Here is a 20268-nt window from a genome sequence, read left to right on the forward strand (position 1 = left end):
GTTTCTGGCTTCAGAGCAGATGTACTAGTTCATTGCATTCCAATTGTGCTTTTCCTGTTTTTGACTTGCTGTTTCTTCTAATTTCTCCTTAGTACCTTTCTTCCTTTTATTTTGTTTTGTGACACTGTTGATTTTTACCAATATTTGATCAAGCAGCAAAATAGACTATAGAAATGTTGTTCGTTATGGGTTCTGAGATGCATGTAAGACAATAAAGAAGAAAATATAGGCGTTTGCCAAAAATTGGAAGACAACATATATATATATATATATATATATATATGAGAGATGTTACAATATTTTTTATATGTGGGAGGGTATGTTTAAAGAAAGTTGGAAGGTTCTACTTATAGATGCTGACGATGGGAACTGACCAATCAAATGGAGCCATGTTCTGCTAGCAACTTATCAGAAACCAATACTTGTACAGAGCGATTATCCAACGGAAAACCCTATTCTTCATCTTCATCTTGGCTTTTACAATCAAAAGCTTCTCTGATTGACAACTGTCATTTTGTTTGGAACAAGATTTTTTCTTTTCTTCTGAAACCAAAAATGGCTTTCAATTCCAAAAAAGAGATGAGAATAATCCAAATAATACAAACCAATCTTTGTGTTAGGGTGTGATGTTGATCAACTCTATTTTGCGAATAGATGGATTTTTCCAGACTCTATATATAGAGTTACGACAAAGTGTTTATGGCAGTCATAGCCACACTATCAGACAGTTACTCTGTAACATACTGTTTTGTACTTTTCGAAATACATTCTTGTAAATATATTATTGTATTATCTTAATTATTATCAGCACTGCAAGGTCACAACACCTTGTACATCCCTATGTTTTTGTTTGTTTATTTTGTAGGTATCTGAATCTAAAAACACAATGTTTACACCTCATTTGAGTACTCAACCTCCTACTCAGCGAAGTAGTTCAGAAACTGACCAAATTGAAAATCAAGACATTGAAAAGTAAGTTGATTTTTCTTTTTCTTATTTAATTAATTTTTTTCATGCATGATAAAAAATGTTATGATATTAATGAAAGTATGTTCAGTCAGAAAAATCTGATTTAAGAAATATTTGCAATGAAAACATTAAATTAATTCTGATAATTCATAAGTGTTTCTCTTCATTGTGAAAATGAGTTCATTCGGCTATAGTCAGCTAACATACTTCCTAACTGCTGGTGTAGTGCTACCAAAAGCGGTGACAAAGTAAATCATTTCTGTTTACTTTTTTTCTCGCATGCCAATATCTCCCTTGTGCATGTACTTCCTTTTTACTACGTTTTTCCAGTCATTCGTTTTTTTTTTTTATTTAATAATCATTGAATGTTTTTTTTTGGTCTTATTTTAATCAAGAATTATTGAAATTAGTTTTATTTTTTGTTTTTTAAGAATTATTGAAAGCACTTTTTGCATTCTTTTTTTTTTTTAAAGACTTATTAAAAATACATTTTAGAATCTTTTTAAGTAATGAAGACTAATTGTGTTATTTTTATCTGTGTAATTTTATTAATTTTTATTATATACTTTTTGATAATGTCCTTATATTTTATTTCAATAAATTGGTTAACAATAGAAATACTAAAGAACAATAAAAATGAAGGGACTAATTTGCCTTATCACTACTTTCAATAGCACTATGCCAGAATTAGGAAATATGTTAGCTGATTATAAATGTTCAATTATTAAGATGAAAAAGTAAGGAATTTTCACATCTTTTTTTTTTCAATTTTTTGAGGACAGTGCTGCCAATACCCCCCCCCCAAAAAAAAAAAAGATTCTAAAAAGTCTTCAAAATTAATAAAATAAATAATTTTAATGATTTTAGCTAATTATCCAAAAATTACGAATTTTGAATATGGAACTAATTAGCCAATATTTATGAATTTTGGAACAGAGCTGCTAGGTGTGAGGGTCATGATGTAGGCTGTATTTAGTTTAACTAAGTTTTGTAAAAAGGATGATGGAAACCTTTTGTATAAGTTCAGACACCTCCAATTAGCTTTGAAATGGTAATAATAGATATTAAACATTAATTCTCCAAATTTCAGTTTTTTTTTTTTTAAAAGATCTTTTAGGAGTGTAATATGGGTACAAACTCCCATTTAAAAAATTGTCCTTGGTTCAGAATTCCCCCTTTATTAAAAAAAATAGAAAAAATCTGTATAATGTACATACCAGTGACAAAACAAAAATACATAAATTGATAAAATAGTTTTATTTTTAAACTCATGGGGAAAGAGGATGCCTGAGTGTTTTAAAGAGAGAAGTTATCTGCCCTTTGTTTATATTCTAGTCACCCCATAAAAAAATACCACAGAATCGCTTATGAAAAATAAATAAATCAACAATATTACATTTAAAATGCGATAAAAATCGTACATAGAATTGTTGAGATCTCGTGGTCTTGTGGTAAAATATCAGGCTACGTATCAAGCAGTGGCGAGTTCGAGTCTCAACGAGTTTAACTATACTGATGAGAAATGATACTTCAAAACATGCATGTCTATAGAAAACTTAATTTTATGCACGTAAAAATATTTAAATAATAAATTAATTACAAATAATATGTCCCAAAATGTGGGGCAATTAGAATATAAACAAAGGGCAGATAACTTCTCTCTTTAAAGCACTCAGGGAGTGATGAGAAAGAAGAAAAAAAATACTACAGAATTGCTAATAAAAAAAAAAATAAATGAATCAACAATCTTACATTTAAAATGTGATAAAAATCGTGTATAGAATGGTTGAGATCCTGTGGTCTTGTAAAACATCAGACTACGTATTGAGCGGTGGCAAGTTAGAGTATCAACAAGTTTAGCTATACTGACAAGTGAAGTGATACCTCGAAACATGCCTGTCTATAGATAACTTAATTTTATGCACATAAAAATATTTAAATATATATATATATATATATATATATATATATATATATATATATAGTACTGATTTCAAAAGTTAAAAAGAAGAAAACGACTTGGGTGCGATCAGCTAGAATCAGAACCAAAAACTAGAGCACTCCAGCTGTGTTTCTTATCTTGAACTATCTACAAATAGATACGAAAGATTTAAAATTAAACCACTTCAAGCTATGAATGAATTTGTACATGTGTAAAAGTAATAAAAAATATGTTGGCAAGTTGAATTGAACTTGATTTTGCATTTCAACTTGCCGACATATTTCTGTACGTATTATTCATCCATCCACACAAAGATTTTATTCGTTATATGTGACCAGTAGTTTAAGAGTTCATCGGTTAAATATTTTCACACAGACACACATACATATATCTAACGTTTTATTTATATATATAAGAAAATGAAATTTTATGAGTATCCAAAGAGTAACTGTCTTGACTGTCATTTTGAAAAAAAAAAATGTTCAAGAATCAAAGGGAAATAAGTCAACAATAATCCATACTAGATGTATGTTGTAATGCCTATGAATTCCTATTAATTACTTAAAAATGATTTTTTTTAATAAGAATAAAACTATTTGATCAATTCATGTGATTTTTGGAATATGATATTTTTGTTTTTTCATGGGTACGTACATCATGCAGATTTTTCTTTATTTCAGATATGCATTGAATTTAACCCAGAATCATTCGGGCAGTAATTAAGCTAGATTACTTGAATTTTAATTTCTTCTTGATGTAACAACGTATTGTATCGTATGTGACCCATTCCACTTTTGTGTAAAAGTTTTTCTATAATTTTTTGTAAAACGTAAGCGTCTTATCCATCCTTTGATTTACCTGATACTTAAGACTTTTTAAGCTAAAGCCCTAAGTTTTAACCATTTTCTCGAATTATAATCCCATAATGAATGTTGATCAAAATTAGAATGAGGATTCTAGGTATGAGGTTTAATATTATATCTTGGTTTTGATCCTCATAAGAAGACATAAAAAAGGTGCGAGACTGTTCTGTTTGGGTAATTAATTTTATTTAGGTATTCTTCTAGTTGATTATCATTTTTTTATGGTTAATATTTTTTAAACAAATATAAGATTGATGAAAATAAAAATCTCCCCCACCCCTCTGAAAAAAAGAAAATGAACAAAAATAACCCTATTGTTTTTTTTTTTTTTTTTTTTTTACAAAGGCATCACTACATTATCAAGGCCCAGAGGCCACTCAAGGATAAGGGTTAAAGAGTATACAGTAGAAATTGGACAATATAGTAATCATTAGTAATGAAAATTTGGTAAATTTGATAACTTATATGGAACGGCTCATCAAGAACTTATTTACTTTAGACTTGAACAAAACCATATTGTAGTCAGCCAGAAAGCAGGAAATCGGAAGACAATTCCACAGGTGTGCAGTTCTAAGAAAGAAGCTTTGTTCATGGAATCTACGTTTAGGTTTAGGCATAGATAAAGAGTGGGGGGAATTATTGATAGTGTTTTACTCTTTCATAACTCAAGAAAATAGAAACCAAGAAGCAACTTAACAGATCTCATCGACTTACCGACATAGTAGGATGCAAGGTACTAAAAAAAGATAATGCATTATGTATGTTTCAGAATTTTTTTGGTGAGGATTTATAATTTTGATTCTTGGACTACTGTTCTCATTTTGGTTGTCATTTTCATGTTTTGTCTGATGCAACCTTCAACCTTCTTCAGCTCTGTCTTTTTGAACTTATTGAAGGGGTTTTATCATCTAGAAAAATTACTTTTCCCAAGCAGGTCAGTCCCAGCATGACTTTACCATTCATGGAGGTACTTATTTGTTTAAACAAAGGAAATATCTCTCGAGTGGTCAGATTGTCCAGAGATATTTTCAGTTCTCTGTCCCCCACTTTTCTTCTTTTGGCTAAGCATCTATCACTTGCAACATGTGCCACTCATATGCATCATCAAAATAGGATGCACAGTGCATATTTACATCGTGGCGCAACTGATAAAGGCATTGATTAACAATCGGTTCTAATCTTCTGGATGTTGAAGGTTCAATCTATATCACAGGTGATAATACGAGGGTTGTTCCAAAAGTTAGCCAATTTTTTTTTTTTTAACTCAAAAAGTTGAAGAGCTACAGAGATGGGAGTGGTACCATTAAAATGAGCGACTTTTTATGTTCCTGAATTTATTTTTCTACATAGTCGCCACTATTCTCAACACACTTTTACCGGGAATTCAATGACGCATCTCTGCTTTTGACACACGTCCATGATAGGGGTTGCTTTCTGCTTTCTTACACCATCGATAAAAAAAAAATTGTCATACGAGGGGCTTTCCAAAAGTAAAGATTCCTATTTTTTTTTTTGACTTGTTGAAGAACTACAAAGATGGGAGTAGTAATGCTAAAATGAGTGACCTTTTTGTGCTCCAGAATTTATTTTTCTGCATAGTCACCACCATTCTCAATGAACTTTTGTCAGGAATTTTATGATGCATCTCTGTTTCTGACTCTTGTCCATGACAGGGGTTGCTTTCTTAAAGTCTTGCACCATAAATATCAGCAACAGAGAGATGAAAATTTCAGGTGATAAATGCATAACTTCAATTATCATAACAATGCAATTTGCAATCCTCTCTGATCCATTTGGGCAGAATAAAAAATAGGAGGCATTACTTTTGGAATGCTCCTTGTAAATAATTGACACTTCTGTCCAGTCATGGCTGATGGAACTAGAATAATCTAATCTCCAGCAGTATCATACCTGGACAAAAAAAGCTTTTTTTCCTTCTACTAGGATCTAAATACATCTTTGGATATATTGCTTAATATGCGCAAACTTTAAATGTGATATTCATTTTCAGCATACCTGAAAACCTTCGAAGTCATCATTTTAAAGGAAAATGTTAAGGTGGAAACCAAGTAAAAATTTACCATTTAAAATTATAAAAGGTTCTATTTATATTGCTTAAAATTAAAAATTAAAAATTATGAAAAGTTCTGTTTATATTATTTAAAATTAAAAATAATAAAGGTATATATTGTTAAATATTATAAAAAAATCTTTTTATATAGTTTAAAAATTTTTAAAGTTCAGTATACATTGTTTAAAATGAATAAAACGTGTTTATTCTTTAAAAAAAAAAGCTGTAAGTTCTGCGTATTTAAAACTGTTAACTTCTGAAATACTGATATTGTTTATCAGTATTTTTTGTATTGTCTATATATTGTTGGCATAGTAACATAACAGTGATTAGGAAATTATGTTCTTTTTATGTAATAGAGGAATCGAGAGTATTTTGCCACCTTAATCGCCAATCTGATAAATAAAAATTATTATTTATTTATTTGGCGGATGTTTAGGAAATTGACCCCCACCTCTAAATTCTACAATTTATTTCTTTTTTTCTTTTTCACGATAGTCTCATTGATTGCAAACTTAAATTTCAGATTAAAAAAAAAAATTGAAAAAAATATTTTTATGACTTTTATCGTCAGGGATCAGTTTTCAATTATAACGTTCTACTAATTTGAACATGTACTTTGTGATCATCACAGAGAAAAATATTGCGACTCGATGATATTAATGTGAAAAAAAAATGTGTAAATTGTAGAATTTATAGGTGGGAGTCAATTTCCTAAATGCCCACTGTTTATTGTGTGACTTTTATAACGGACTCGTAATAAATATTTACTTCCAATGATTTTTTTTTTGAAGTTTAACTTATTTCAAACTGATATAAATTATTACATGTTGAAATTAGTACAAATTCCACTGCATTTCAGGTGAAAACATTATTATTTACTAAAGTGTCATGTCGAAATATTTACAATCATAGGGTGCTTTTGTTGATTGAAAATCTTTTAAACCAGGTGAAAACATTATTACCTACTTACATGTCATTTTGAAATTAGTAAAAATCCCAACGCATTTCAGGTGAAAACATCATTACCTACTTATATGTTATGTTGAAATTAGTAAAAAGCAAATAGTTAAGCAGTTTTCTGTAAATACGGAAAACCAGACCTATTCCTTACATACATGTGTAATCCAAGTATTCTGAAATAGTAAACAACTTGGGGGTCATCAGAACTTACACAAAATCGACCTGACTTAATATCACGTGTGTATCATACACATCTAGCTGAACTTTTGAAAGACATTAAAGACAGACATGTACTGGGAATTCTATTTGCAAATGTTTATGTTATTGATTTCCAAAACACAGAGCTGCCACATTGATCATAATGTTGTGAGATTAGGATAAGATCAAATCAGTTCATCAAATTAATGCAATTGTCAGCAAAGATACCAGGACCTGAAAATCCAGAGTTTCGTGATTTAGTTAAGTCTTTAATGGTACATGGTCCAACCTCAATGTAATTGTTTGATTATGTGATGTTTTCTTACTGATGTGTGTTTTTAAAAATTTTCAACTACCGTGGAATTTCCACTAGTTCTGCTAGTCATTATTATTATTATACTAAAACTCTAAATTTGCTGTCGCCATCTCAAATTTTAACGTCATAATGTCAGTTTTAAATGAGCCTAAAAATATCTGATCAAAGATGATATAGTGAAGTGCATAGATTATTTGAGGACATATTTTAATATCTAATAAAACAAATAGGGGCGACGGTTAGAAATTTGATAAGTGTTGCTTTATTCCTTACTGCATCTCGTCTTCATAACTGGCACTGTTTGATGAGTTAATAGTGAAACAAATGTGGCTTAATCGCTAACTGCACTCATCCCCTTGTAGACCTCCCTGAATGATGAGTCAATAATGAACGAAATGCTGCTAATTTCCTGACCGCATTTTCCCAATTCTGGACATTGATGAGTTTATAGTGAAGCTAGTATTTCTTAATCACTAACTGCACCTTACTCTTTTGAATATCACTGCTCGATGAGTTTATAGTGAACAAGTGTTGCCTTATTCCTAACTGCATCTCCTCTTCATAACAGACACTGTTTGAGGAGTCAGCAGTGAAGCAAGTGTTGTTTAATCACTTCCATCACATTTCAGACATGATAGAAGGCTCCTATCACTCTTGGGATTTATACACAAATGGCTTGCAACAATTTATTAAACCATTTTTTATCAAACAGGAAATGGAATCATGTCATGATTTCTAGGGCGACAATTTTATCGTTCCACTCTATATTAGTAAAAATAATAAAAATGAAAAATAAAGCTGAAGATGGAAATATCATCAAAAAGCCACACAATGCACGAGTTGTCATTTTCCAAGGATGGAGACATAAACAGAGGCTGAAAAGAGTCCAGAAAAGGAGACCAATTATATGTTCCCTTTGTTTGGACTTATAACCAATGATACTAATATTGTTATATAAATAAATTAGAATTTTTTTCTCCTATTTATGTGAGCTACATACATATATATATAAAGCAGGGGCAAGTCACTGATAATCAGTTTTACAATACAATTTATACAGAGGAAAACAAAATTTGGTAATGGAAAAGAAGAAATGACCAACGCAGATGGATAATGTAAAAATAGAGGTTGTTTCTATTGCATCAAAAAGAAACAAAGAAATGGGGGGGGGGGAAATAGTAAAAAAAAAAAAAGAAGTCAGATACTAGGCAGTGTCAGCAGAAACAGGAGCTACAGAAAGATGTCAGCTGGTGCAGGAATGGAATTATCAGGAGCAGGAAGGACATCAACAAGAATAGGAGCCTCAGAAGGATGTTAGGAGGAAGGATATCACTAGGTTCAGGAGATGCAGGAAGGACGTCAGCTGAAAAAACAGATGCAGGAGGACATCACCAGGTGCAGGAAAATGCCGGTATGAACAGGAGATGCAGAAACAAACCGCAGAAGTTGATGATGCTTGGATTTGTTGATAGCTGCTCTAGTTTCTGTGACAATAGTGATGATAATGACAGGCAATCATTGTTGACGAGCTGTAGGAGTTGAAGAGGCTACTGCTGATTGTCACCTCATGGTAGTCAAAAATGTCATTCAATCCTACAGGGGTCTGAGGGGAAAAAGCTGCTGCTACTGCTGCATGATGTTGTCGTCATGAAGGTGAAAGGGTGCTATCATGTCTAGCTAAGATTTGTGGAGAAATGTGTGGTCGGTGAAGACTCTGTGGAGGATACAAATGAGTGATTGAGTGAAGAAATGCACTTTATACATACTGTATTGCCGGCTGCTATTAGTAAAGCTCTGTTGAAATCTGATTGGCTGACTTGTGTTACTCCATCACTCCAGATAAAACTTGATGTAGGAAACTAAAAAGAATGAAAGATAATTATTCCAAAGGCAAGAGATGCCTATTATCTTTTGGCTTGAAAGAAACAAGACTTGGGATGAAAAAATATTTAACATGCAGCATTCATGCTGGGGAATGCAAACAAAGCTGCTCAAGCATTTTTTCAAGGTCAGAATGTGCTTATCCTAGTGTGCAGGCTTCTCAAAACCACACCTGACTTTGTGTCTAACCTCCTAGCAAGCAGATAAATAATATAAGGGATAAGTTGAATTTACATATGCCATATTTATTTCTCATAGAGAAGGTTTGTTAAAGAGAAACACAAGGACATAATACAGAAAAGGTGAAAATAGTAGCTGTAGTTACTAACAAAATATTCCACATTGAAAGTCCCTATTATTGTCCGTTCATTGTGCTGGTCCAAAGTTATTGTTTGATTTCAAGACTGGTTGCAGTTTCAATTGAATGATCTCAGTGCTGTAACAGAGATATTCTCCCATCAAATAAGATTGCAACTCCTGTTTAAAGATAAGTAAGAAAATTTTATCCTTTTGGGAGTTATAATGATGTCCATTTTCTTATTTTGCATAATAGACTTGCAAATGAGAAATCTGAATCAACCAGATCAAAACACGCCTAATAGCTTAGAACCCAAGTACCCATCTTTTTCCGAGAGGCACATAAACCAAACTCTCAGACCTCTGTAAGTCAAACTGACTATGAGATCTCCAGAGGACCAACTCTAACTGACCTTCCTAGCCCATCTGCTGGTACATGCAGATATCACTGGAACCACCCCAGAAAGACCACTTGAGATAATGGCTAGCCAGAATCTATTTGAAAAGCCAATCTATGAACATAAAAAACCTACTGTCTAGAGAGTTCTATATTTAGCCGGCCATTATTTTTCTGAAGTAGGAACCTCTGTTTACAGAGGTGCTAACTATTTTCAAATGGACAAATCAAATTCTGGGTGGTCCACCTCAAATCAGAGATACTTCTCATTTCTGGCTGGTTTCACATTTCTTAGTAAATTATTTCTCATTTTTCACCTACAGCAAGTCTGTTATTTAAATGCACTGCAAACATGCAACCCACTAAATATGCAACCATCTAGTGCAGTGGTTCTCAACTTTTTTTTACTCATGAACCCCTTTTCCCTTCTTTTTATCTTGGTGGACCCCTTCATAACTGTTGGTCATAAGACAATCTTCTATTTTTCACTAATATAAATTTTGAGATTTTAATAATCAAAGAAATAATATAAAATTAAGCTTTATTTTTAAATGAAAACCAATTCAATGCAAATAAGGTATTCTACAACAACTATAATAATTATGATAATTTTGTTATGTTTTGCCTGTGGACCCTCAGAAATATTCCATGGACCCCCTAGGGTCAGAACCACTGATCTAGTGCATGTTTACATGATTTACTTTGTATTATTTGAGAACTATTCTGATAACGAATTGGTGACTACTAGTAGTAAAAGGCTATGCTAAAGGTGCAAGCTGTCTTCGAATACAACTTAAACTACAACCAAAAATGTTATCTTGATATGATGTCAATGGTGTAAACACTATGTGAAAAAGCTTCATGACGAAAGAAGAAAACAAGTCTCATTTTCAAATTTTACACATTTGTAGAGTAAGTTTTTTTTTTTTATATTTTGAAGAGTTCATTTTCTTGTTATCAGTATAATTCATGGGAGATAACTTGAATAATATTCAAGCAAAATGACTCTGATTATAGTGAGCTGACAGGTTTAACCACTTTTATTTGCTTTGTAAAATATCTTGTTCTCCACAATGCCTGACCCATCATCGTCAAATTCATCTGTGGAGTTTGTGTGCTAGATGCTCATAAATCAGTGTTGACAGAGTAACCCATCATTTGTCATAAGGTTCATGGATTATTTAGAAACCTACACTTGTGCTGATGGGTTGGTTAATCAAAATAACCATGTGGTGTATATTAATTGTAAATTCTAAAGCAGTGTGCGCCTATTGTCTCTCCACTAGATTTTTTTTCTATTTTTATTTTATAATTGATGAGTTCATTATCTTGTTGTCAGTATAATTCAGGGGAGATAACTTGAATATGGTTCAAACGAAATAACTGAATATAGTGAGCTGGCAAGTCTAATATCTGTTGCTGAATGTGCTTTGAGATCTGAAGAGGGATATAGGCCATCTGTCTATTCTTGCCCAAAACACACTGCACGATCTCAGAGGGTTAATAAACTCCGCTATCATCATCATCCATCCACAATGGTAGAAAATACAACTCTCCCCAAGAGAGTTGTTCTGGATTAGAGCAAAAATAGAAAGTGTCTTAGTTTAAAAGGATTTCTCCTTCACTGACTGAGAACAGAAAAGATGAAGTGCAGTATCAGAACAGATATTACACTTTGATCCTCACCAAACACTGAATGTGTGCCTATTAATAGAATTCACACACAGACACACAATACAGAATAATCATGTTGCTACATCAGTTCTCGTTAGATCACTGAAGTTAAGCAACATTGAGCCTGGTCAGTATCAGATGGTTAACAATTTGAAAATACCAGGTGCTGTATGTGGGAAGATGACAATACCTCCTTGCAAAAAATTAACATGCTATCTCCTCTCACTGTGACTGGAGGATTACTTGTGAATTTAATATTCCCTAGAAACTTTCTCTTTCAGAGACAGCCAGCTCAACTCACACAGATGCCGTTTTAGACACACACACACACACACACACACACACACACACACACACACACACACACACACACAATAGTTGTAAACGTGTCTGTGCATGTGTGTTTTCGCCTATTGACAAAATTTGGTATAATGAGACATGTCCAATAAATAATCGTCATAAGAAAAGTTTCTCTTGTATTTATTCTTTTAAATCAACTTGGAAATGTCTGCTGTGACCTCCACCTCATTTACAGTTTAGTCGGCCATAAGAAAAAAGTGAAAATGACCTTTTGTTTCTATTGTCATTATGTGTACAAAGGACAAAGAAAATAAGTCCAACTGACCACCATTTCTTAGTCTTTGGGTTGGGATTAAAGTGTAGTATATTGTGTATAAACATTTATTTTCATGAACAAAATGTTTAGCCATTTAGGAAATTTTAAGTAGGACAGTCCCTGGAGTAAATATGGTATTATGGTGATTGATGATTCTAGTTAAGAGTAGGATAGATTTTATTCCTTCCCTTTGGAAAAATTCAATCATGTTCTGCAAAGCCAAAAGTAAAAATTTTCCTAAACAAACAAACCAAACATCATGAATAAATATTTAAAGATATAAATAACTTGAAGCATTAATACTTTTACCAAAATAGCTAGATTTGCCATTAAATAATCTGAAATGAATTGATATGCTGTAAAACAAAACAAGGGAGTCACCACTTATCAAGGCTCAAGGGCCCTTTCAGGATAAGGGTTAATAAGTGTCAGGTGACCAGTGAGAGACAACACCGTAATGATTGGTAGTGGTGGAAATTGGGCAGAATTTGATTATTTAAGAGAGCAGCTCCACAAGAACTTGCTTACATTGGACTTGAAAAGGACCATGTGATAGTCAGCTGTGAAGCAGCATGGTGGTATTGTGTTCCAAAGATCGGTACTTCCAGAAAAGTAAGTTTGCTTATGGAAGTTTTGTTTAGTTTTAGGCACAGAGAGTGAGAGAGAGTAGGGGAAATTGTTGACAGTGGTTGTAGCCAGACCGAATGTTTATTGTGAATGCTTTACAAGGGTGGGGACATAGATTGAAGCTCAGTCGATCACCTGCCATGAAAATAATGATAGAACAGAGAAATAAGTAGTAGGAAGCAGAAAAGAACATCACTCACTAGGTTGTGATTGAAACGTGAAAATAAAACTTAAGATGAGAATAGTAGTCTGAATAATCCCAATAATCATACAAATTGTGACTAGCCATGAATGGGTAGAAGTCTTAAGTAATTCACAATTGTATTCTTTGTATTACACCCTCCCCCCACACACACACATTGAACCTTCAACCTCCAGAAGAGTGCCACTTAAAACTGAATTTTTCTGAATACCTTGTCCTTGCGGGAAAAAATGTGTGTGTAATGTCTGCATATATTTTTTGTGCAAGATACAACTGAATAAGGTTAGAAGTTACACCAGGTGAAACATTGCAAGAATAACGCTGAAGATGAGAACAGTAGTTTGAATAATCCAAACTAGCGGAATCTATGGAAATTCCACAGGGGACTCGTTCATATATTGATGTTGGCATTCTGTAAATGTTCAGTGTAAATGGAGACACTCTGATATTATTGTAGCTTTTTTTGTTAAAACTGCAAAAATATTTATCTAAGCTAGTACGAACGCCCGGCAAAGCCCAGTCATAAAGTACGTTTAAATATGATATTTTAATTCTTGCAGATTTCGTATATATTATTTTAGAGTTAATGTTCTATCGATGTTGATATATTATAAAGTTATGATTTCTAAAATAAAAAAAATATATCCATATGACTTGGGGGCATTAGCTTTAATCGAAAATGAAATAAAAACTTATTTTAATTATTTATTTGAGGATAAACAGTTACATATGGTTGCTACAAACAACCATCTGTTTCAGTCAATGAGACTTCGTCAGGCGACCCTGAACCCCGCCCTTTTTTTTTGTGGCGTCAATGGGTTTGGGGTCGCCTGACGAAGTCTCATTGACTGAAACAGATGGCTCTTTGTAGCGACCATATGTAACTGTTTACCCTCAAATAAATAATTAAAAAATATTTTGCTCTTATTGAGCACTATCTAACAACCTCGTTGTATTCATTAGTCCCCCGACTTTTGAACATCTTAAACCTGAATATATATATATATATCAATTTTTAATATATATATATATATATATATTTACTGGAGTGCCATCAGTTGTAATCGAAACTGAAACCAAAACTTATGAAGAATTCTTGATAAAATTATTTACAAAAAAAATAGATGACTAAAGTGCCATGAGCTATAATCAAAACCGAAACCAAAACTTATGAAGAATTCTTGGCAAAATTATTTATGACAAGAAATGGAAGTACATAACAATTAAACAACCAGGATGTAAGCGTGACACAGAAAATAACACACACGCAGTTGTATCAATATATAGATAATACAAACTTTGACCTTTTAATTTAACCTTTTGACATCATGACATATGACCTATGTGCCTAATGATTTGCATATTGCATGACCTTCAATTAATGTTATGTCTTACTGTGAATAATCGTACATATTCATGTGTAGGTGGCAGCCGTGCGCTTTCGGAGAGAACAAATTGAAATCACCATGTTTTGTCTGGTGGAATTCATGACTCAGGCTTAGACATGCGTTTATTGATTGGCTTATTTATTCACAGGCTAATGGATATATCGGATTTGAATGGTGTCAGTGACATTATTGCTGACCTCATAGGCAAGGGTGATATTAATTTGATGGACTTTGGCCTCAGGCCTGAAGAGATTGACCAGCTTACAGACAAGATTGTAACAAGGTAAATATATTTTGATTATGTTTTTACCATTATTAATTTTTAAACAAATTCTAACGAATTTTGTACACACACACATGTGTGTATATATATATATATATATATATATATATATATATATATATATGTTTTTATGCTTTGTTTATAGAAAGTTTAGATAAGTCATCGGTACCATCGGTTTCAAACTTGATAATTAGAACCGTTTTAGATATCCATATCAAGCTCTCTTCAGCTAATACTCATTTCCTGAGTATTAGCTGAAAAGAGCTTGATATGAGTATCTAAAACGGTTCCTAATTATCAGGTTTGAAACCGACGGTACTGATGACTTATCTCATCTAAACTTTCTGTAAACAAAACATAAATAATACCATCTTATTTTTGGATTTTTCCTTATAATAGAGCACTCAGCTGGAATTCTTTCTCCCAAAAAATACAACTATTTTTATATATCTATAATATAAAGCTGAATGTCTGTGTGTGTGTCTGGTCACGAATAGGCTCCTATTTTAAAAAACTGATTACATATAATGATAGAAGATGTATCGAGACACAGTAATGGGTTAGTTTGATCTGGCAGAACGGTGGTTCATTAAAATTGTGGGGTCTGCGTTCACGCCTGGTCCACAAAGTATGGAAATAAAAAATTTAAAAATTAAAAAAAAAAACCCATTTACAAGTGTTTTTGATATAGATGTACATAAGAATACTTTGATAAGTATGTTTTAACTTAAATAGGGATGGTATGATAAAATTGTGGGGTCTGCGTTCGCGCCTGGCCTCCATGGAATGGAAATAGGCACACACTTTAATAAAGACTTTTCATATCTAGCTGCGTAAGTATACTTTGATAATTATGTTTCAGTTTGAAGAAATATGGTATAATAAAATTATGGGATTTTCGTTCGCACCTGACCTCCATAGAATGGAAATATATCACAAAGTTTAACAAGGTTTTTAATATAGATCCACAGAATATTGTGATGTGTTTCAGTGTGAACAGGTATGGTATAATAAATTATGGGATTTATCTATTTTATTTTTACTTTCATCATATTTTGCTTTGGTTTTGATACCCCCAAATTCGAAGCTATCTCTTTACAACCCTTCCTTTTCATAACCTATCATACTTTCATAAATCAGAGTCCATTTTCTGTAGGCTGTTTTTGGACCCAGTCAACGACGGATACTTTTGCTAGTATATATATATATATATACATATATATATATATATATATATATATATATATATATGAGGGGAATTAAAATATGCAAATTAACAATTAACTCTATTTGGAGATAACTGCACGGGATAAAGGGCCAACATGCCTGTATATATTTATCAACACAGCAGAAAAGGGCAGACACCTCAAAGAACTGTGCTTACTGCAAAGCGAGGAATGGACATGTTACCACGAATATCAAGGAACTATTAAAATTCTAGGAAGCTCGAAATTGGACAATGACTTCCCTTGAATGTTTTATTTCTGTGAATCATTCATCTCGTTCGGATTATACCTTTTCTATGAGATAAGTACTCTGTGATTATTAATCCGCTCCTTTTTTTATCCAAATCCTGTCCACTCCCATGAATTACCAAAACTCAGATCTTCAGACATTTGTTTTCGTTTAATTAAAGAAAAGATAAAGAGAGAAAAGAGTGACATTGGTTAACTTGTGAACTTCCTTCCTTTGCCTTGTTTTGTTTTGACCGATTGGGTCATTATATTGTATGTTTTGTTTTGTGTTTATTGAATTTTATTGCCCAATAAAATAGTTGATGTATATATCAATACATATGTATAATCTTGTTATGTTTGGTCATTTCTTTTTGTCTTGTTGAATTATGCTCTGGGTTATTTCACGACAGTGCTGATCCAAGAACCTTAGATTACCTTGCCATTTGGGTCGTAATATTCGACACCCAGCATATTACAGTTTTTTTCTCTTAACATGGTACATAATCAAGAATAAATTCAAACTTGGAACCTTCGAGGGACGTATCATAACAATAGTTTTAAAAAATTTTTTAAAGTAATTCAATTCTTATAGTTGCAAGAAAAAAACCCCAAGACACATATAAAATCATTTTAATCATGAAGTACATTTTTCAGATGCATCAAACAAAATCTTCAGTGATGCATTGCCTTCATTGCCGATTTCAGGTTTTTCATTACAGGGCTCTACAGACAAATCTCTATTTAACCTTTGATAACTAAATATTCTCGTTTACTAGCAAAATAGAAAAGTTGCTAGCCAAACCTGCATGACTTTTGGAATATGACATCTTCGTTCCATGAGGAGTACATACATCATAAAGATTTTGCTGTATTTTTTTTTTAAATAAGTGTAATTCTAAGTATGCATCGAATTTTATGTTTAGTCTTGAAAGTATAAACATTTCAATTTCTTAAGATGTTTTTTTTAAACTGCCTCCATTTAAAAAAAAAAATATACAGGATCAAACGATAAATTTGTCGCCCTAAAAAAACAACAACACTACAGTTTTATTATAAAACTTTTATTGAAAAAATCAATTCAGGTATCTTGATTATATAGTACAGCTGACATCTATTCAATGTAGCCGCCTTCAACCTCAATCACTGCCTCAATACAGGTTCTGAACTGGAATCATGCCTTTTTCACAAATGCCAATAGGAGCCTCACGGATACTCGGCGGATGGCTGTGATCAGACTGGCTTTAGTGTTGTGGAGGTCATGTTGGTGATGTTCTCGATGTATGACCAAATGAAGTAGTCCAGCGGGTTCAGCTCTTGGGAGGAGGGGGAGCCAGTGAGAGAAGGGTACAAAGTTGTAGCACTACTTTTGAAGTTAAGATGAGTCTCTTTGGACTTGTGGGCCGGCACTGGGTCCTGCTGCCACACCCAAAGTCTGCCAGTGGCCACCTGATCACACCAGGGGATCTCCACACTCAACACATCCAGGTACACTTTGGTGTTGACTTTCAAGCTGACTTCGAAGATGTAAGGTGACATGATGTAGCTCTCACATGAAACCACACCAAAGACCATAACTGTGGCCGGAAACTTCGTTGAGTTGTGCCCTCAAGCATTGAACCATCCGGATTTGCATTTTGAGAGTGCTGGCAATGGTCCTGTTGTCATAACTTTGATCGGTAGAGAGTATTAGTTGTACAGCTGTGACCAGACGTGTGTGGCCCCGACAGATTGCCGACTCCCAACGTCGTATATTGTGGATTTTTTGTTCGACTATTCCTCTTATGGCCAGATCGTCATTTTCTCGCTGGCGACGGTCGATGGGAACACGCATGGTTTCACAAAAGTAGAAATATAATAAATCGTGGAACAAAGAAAGGAAAAACACAAATGCCAATGTTCACATCTAATTGACTGTTGGACTTGTGTGTGTGTGTGTCTTCTTCCTGTTCTATCGATGTTATATTCGTCTCTATTTGTTTCACAGTCAACTCTAAAACTGTCCAACTCCCATCTGCCGTGACAGGCATCTAGTTGTCAACTAACTGTCTCCTCTACGTTGGTATCTGATGTTGCCCCCCACCACACCCCCACCCACCCAGGTTACCGGAAACTACCCTTCCCTGTTTTATCTGTAGGGTTCTATTATCATGTCAACTCTAAAAAGCTTGATTTAAAAATACATAGAGATTAATTGTTTGTTACTTCCTATCTATTGTTTCCTATTCCTTTGACTATTGCCCCCCCCCTTCTCAGCACTGAGTGACTCAAGTCCACCTCAGGTCCACTTTATAGTATCACACAGCGATGCATCTCTGATCTCGCTCGTTGAACATTGTGTCACTTTCAGACATGATAGGACGCTCTTATCGCTCTTGGGATTTGTACACAACTGGCCAACTAGTAGATGGTTTGCAACAATAAAAGAAAACTGGGTTTCATCAAATGGAAATGGAATCATGTCTTTTTTTCTAAGGCGACAATTTTATTGTTTCACCCTGTTTATTGTTCTATTAAACTTTTATTGTTTAAATAATTTGATTTATTAAAAAATAAAAAAAAATGGAAAAAAAGAATTTTCACTCAGTAATAAGCTTTGTCAGTGAAAAGAAATATAATTGTGAAAAGATAAGCATTTTATTATTTGCAGTTGCCACTTGAAAACATCACTTGCAAATGTGGATGTTTCACTCGCAATGTAAAGCCCTGCATTATATTAACTCAGACAGCAACTCTGACCTTCAGGCCAAGATCAAAGTGTACTATCTGTTCTTCAGATGCTACACTTCAATTTCTTGTTCTTTGTCAGTGGAGGAGAAATCCTTCATGACTGAGATAATTTTTCATTTTTGTTCCTTTTCTCCATGTTAAAAAACCACCCTGGCATTTAACTTTGTCCCGTTGGGAGGCATTGTAAATAGGAACTCTGACATTACTCCAGATGTGCTAGATCATCTAAATATATAAAAGCAAAAATGTATGTATGTATATGTGTTCGCTTTTTTTGTATGTCAACAAAAGGCTTTTTTCAGAGAAGCGGTCGCTCGCTTCACAACTTTTTAAAACTTTTTATATCACATATAAATCGTAATATCTCACAGTTAACAACGAAGCTCGCCTGTCTATTTAATTTGGTCGATTTCGGGAAAATAAATATTCAACATTTGTCGCTCGCCGCATGTGGGTTAGTCTATTTCCTATAACATCTTGGGGGGAAAAAAAGCGTTCAGCAGTAAATACTATCCCGCAGTCAAACTTGACCTCATCAACTCATTAATGGTTAACGTCGCATGTTTTTTTTTTTCACACTTCAATTTACAACTTTGCCTCAAGGGTTCGGGTTCGATCCTCATACTTACTTTTTTTTTTTTTTTTTTAATCCCACCCCACCCCCGGAGTTTCCACACACACCTACAAACACCTGGACAATGCCGGGTACCCCTCGTTAGTCTCCTTGAAAGCTTTTAGCTCATCTCCCTGAAAGATCATCTCCTTGAAAGCTTTTATACCAACACTGCAAAAAAAAGAAAAGTCATTCTTTAACAATCTTCAGCTATCCTTTTTAATGACACATCAGCAGGCATCAGCCAATTAGCCTATGTAACATGTAGTAAAATATTCAAAGTTACTCCTGAGTTCATCCTTTGCTTCATTTCTGCAAAATTATAATTATATTAAAAGCAATTTACAGAAGGCAATACAATGCAGATGTGTAACAGATTGACACAAAGCACATTTGAACTAAACTTCAATGCATATCTGAAGAAGGGAATTTTCTCAGAATATCATACGATACGGATCACACTGATATAAGTAAGAACAAAATACAATATTAAAAGTATTACACCTCTGCATTGTGTTGCCATTCTATAAATTACCTTCATATACACAGTAGATAATGCTTCAAGATAGCTACATTAAGCTGTTATAATTTTATTAATATAGAGATTACTGGAGGGGGGGGCGTAAAATACGGTTAAATATGATATTTTAATTTGTCCATATTTTGTATATATTATTATAGAGTCGTGATTTCAAAAGTAAAAAACAAATAGTATTTAGGTGCCATTAGCTATGTTACACGAATGACCCGGTCTAAGCTGGGTTGACATGCTAGTATATATATG

General features: G+C 33.3%; 1 protein-coding gene across 2 annotated transcripts in view; it reads left to right on the forward strand.

The window, feature by feature from the left end:
• LOC145296773 (uncharacterized) overlaps nucleotides 1-20268 on the forward strand; it is a 221461-nt gene that overhangs the window by 141072 nt on the left and 60121 nt on the right. For both annotated transcript variants that reach the window (XM_080142828.1, XM_080142829.1), the window contains exons 32-33: nucleotides 866-972; nucleotides 14553-14687. In XM_080142828.1, coding sequence (XP_079998954.1) covers nucleotides 866-972; nucleotides 14553-14687 — 242 coding nt within the window. The remainder of the gene's footprint in view (nucleotides 1-865; nucleotides 973-14552; nucleotides 14688-20268) is intronic.

This window comes from Euprymna scolopes, chromosome 17, assembly GCF_053919585.1.
Source record: "Euprymna scolopes isolate OS-2025 chromosome 17, ASM5391958v1, whole genome shotgun sequence".
NCBI lineage: Eukaryota > Metazoa > Mollusca > Cephalopoda > Sepiida > Sepiolidae > Euprymna > Euprymna scolopes.